We start from the raw sequence: 2,821 nt of genomic DNA, 5'->3' as shown, positions 1-2,821 counted from the left end.
GAGTGTGTGTGTGTGCGTGTTTGTGTGTGTATGTGTAAGTGTGTGTGTGTGTGTGCTTACCCATGTTTCCATGTTTTTTTTGCATTAAGATGACTGACTGCTTTATTCTGCAAGGATTATTTCTCTGTATGTATGTATGTATGTTGTTGATGTGGTTGATGACGATAATGATGATGAGGAGGAGAAGGATGACAACGATGATGATGATGATGATGGCGTTGGTGATGATGATGATGATGGCGTTGATGATATGATGATAATTTGAGTTAAGGACTGATAAGGATAACGGTGATGATGGTGAGGATAACGATGATGACGATGATGATGGTGGTGATGATGACGATGATGGTAATGATGGTGGTGGTGATGATGATGATGGCGACTGATTAAATGGCGACTTGTCAACTCCAGTTGGAAAATGTTCGTCACATGTATGCATGATGCATCTAATGCAGAGCGTGCATTTGCAGGCGGTTCATAATCATCTTAATTCCATCATAATTTTTCATCATTTTACCATCATAGCCATCTCTCGTCACTAACTATCTTAATCCTTATCGTAATCGTCATCATCACCATTATCGTCGTCGGATCATCATCATCATCATCGGATCATCATCATCATCATTATCATCACCATCATCATCACCACCATCATTTTTCCTCCTACCATATCTTGGACATTGTTGACGAATTAATTAAAAAATTTTCAATCAGTCGCAAAATTTCCATCACTGTCCAAATATAAAAACCGTATTGATAAAAAACTCCACATACAAACATACAAACAAACAAACAAACAAACAAATCGAATAACATACATACAAATGTGCATAAATACATACAAAAGTACAACCAACATACAAATGGCCAAACATACAAACGTAATACAAATATACATTGTTTATTCATTCATTTATTTAATCACTCATTCATTCTTTTTTTTCCCTCACTCGTCCGTTCAGTAATTAGCTCATTCATTCCCCCATCATTCACTCATTCATTCGTTTGTTCGCTGGCCCGTTCCTTTGGTCATTCGCTTGTTCATCCATTCATTCATCCATCCACCCCACTTGGTTTGTTTCCTTTCCCTCGTTTCTTGGTTGTTTTTAATCACATATGGCTCCAACGTTACAACAGTGCCCCGTCTGCTTTAACCACTATAGAAGCACTCCAGACGAAAAGTTATGTCGGCACGGAGGTAAAGTAAAAGGACAGGAATGCTCTGGGTCCCGGAAAAAAGTTGATCCATCGGGCGCGAGGCCTGCTTCGCCGCATCGGTCTCCGGTGATCCTCTCGGCCTGGATAACTCTGGTGTCTTTGACAAGCTGACGGCCGTGCTGAAATGTGTACCGGTGTTCATGCGGTTCGAAGATTGGTCACCGACCTCCCCGATCAATGGGGGTTTCTGAAACTGCACTTTAAAAATGCCTTCAATGCCTTGAGAAGAGACTCGATGTTGGAGGCTGTCAAACTTTTTTGCCCCAATAACTATAATTTTTGCCATTCTGCCTATGGCGGAGTCTCTTCCCTTGGCTACCACTCTTGGGTTGTAGAATCGTCCGAGGGGGTACAGCAGGGTGATCCCCTTGGTCCTTTGTTGTTCGCACTAACTCTTCATCCACTCTTAGAGAAAGCTTCGTCTACTTTCGTTTGCGCTTATCTGGATGATATCAGCATAGCTTCGGACGGTCCAACTCTGGCCGATAGCTACAAATATTTGAAGCATAACTCCGCTGCAATTGGCTTAGAGTTAAACATTAAAAAATGCGAACTTTACTGCCAAAGTTTATTTCAGGTGCCACATGCGCTGGCTGAAATACCCAGAGTTGGTGCATCAGAACTGAGTTTTTTAGGCACACCCTTGGTCGAGGGCGATTATCAAATAAAGTTTTTTGACCAAAAGCTCTCTGAGCTTAAATTCGCTTTGGGTCGTGTTTCCTGTCTTTCGGCCCATGATGCCTTGACTATTATCCGCAATGCCCTCAGTTTGCCCAAATTGATGTACTTCCTGCGTACATCTAAACACATTGACCCTTCTAAATTGGGCGAATTTGACGGAGCCCTGCGCACCGCCCTGTCATCGATTTGCAATGTTCAAGTGACTGACAGTGGTTGGTCCCAGGCTCAGCTGCCGGTGCGATTTGGTGGGCTGGGGTTGCTTAGCGTGGTTCAGCTGGCTCCCGTTGTTTATAATTCTTCTGCCGCTGCCACTCTCGACCTGCAGTCTTCCCTGCTCCACCGGTTTTTTCGTTGTCGCGATATTCTTCTCCCAGTGTCCGCCCCGGGGGACCGTACGCACGTCCAAATTTTGAACGAAGAATATAAAAAAATCTTTCAAAATTTGTTGTCTTCATGCGGCGACGACTTTTCCACCGCTCGTTTGTTGGCCATGTCCAGCGTTGCCAGCTGTGGGTGGTTGAGATCGTGGCCTAACACCTCTGTGGGCACCAGGCTTGACGACGAGTCTGTGAGATTTGCCATTAGCTTCAGACTTGACCTGGTCATTCAGAATAAATACACTTGCCGATGTGGCGCTGGGGCGGACGAGTTTGGGCTCCACGGTTTGGTTTGTCGCCTGGGTGGGGGCCGTCAACTACGTCACTCAGCGCTAAACGATTACATTTGTCGGCTCTTCTCCAAGGCTTCAATCCCGGTTCTCAAGGAACCATCTGGCATTTCTGCGCATGATGGTAGGCGCCCGGACGGATGCACGCTAATACCTTGGAGAGCCGGCAGATGTTTGGCGTGGGATGTTACGGTCCCTGGCACCCTCGCCGAACGATACGTAAACCTGACAAGTAAAGAATGCGGTTTGGCC

The 2,821-nt window shown here is 45.2% G+C and overlaps 1 protein-coding gene across 1 annotated transcript in view; it reads left to right on the top strand.

Annotated features, from left to right (window-relative positions):
* Positions 1–1,119: 1,119 nt before the first annotated feature.
* Positions 1,120–2,821, top strand: part of HELRODRAFT_176837 (hypothetical protein) — a gene marked incomplete at both ends in the record, with an annotated part of 2,757 nt that continues 1,055 nt past the window's right edge. The window contains 3 exons of the mRNA XM_009024161.1: positions 1,120–1,314; positions 1,907–2,101; positions 2,698–2,801. Of these exons, the coding sequence (XP_009022409.1) occupies positions 1,120–1,314; positions 1,907–2,101; positions 2,698–2,801 (494 nt within the window). The remainder of the gene's footprint in view (positions 1,315–1,906; positions 2,102–2,697; positions 2,802–2,821) is intronic.

Source organism: Helobdella robusta, assembly GCF_000326865.2.
Source record: "Helobdella robusta unplaced genomic scaffold HELROscaffold_39, whole genome shotgun sequence".
Classification (NCBI taxonomy): Eukaryota; Metazoa; Annelida; class Clitellata; order Rhynchobdellida; family Glossiphoniidae; genus Helobdella; species Helobdella robusta.
This window is presented reverse-complemented; position numbering and strand designations above follow the sequence as displayed.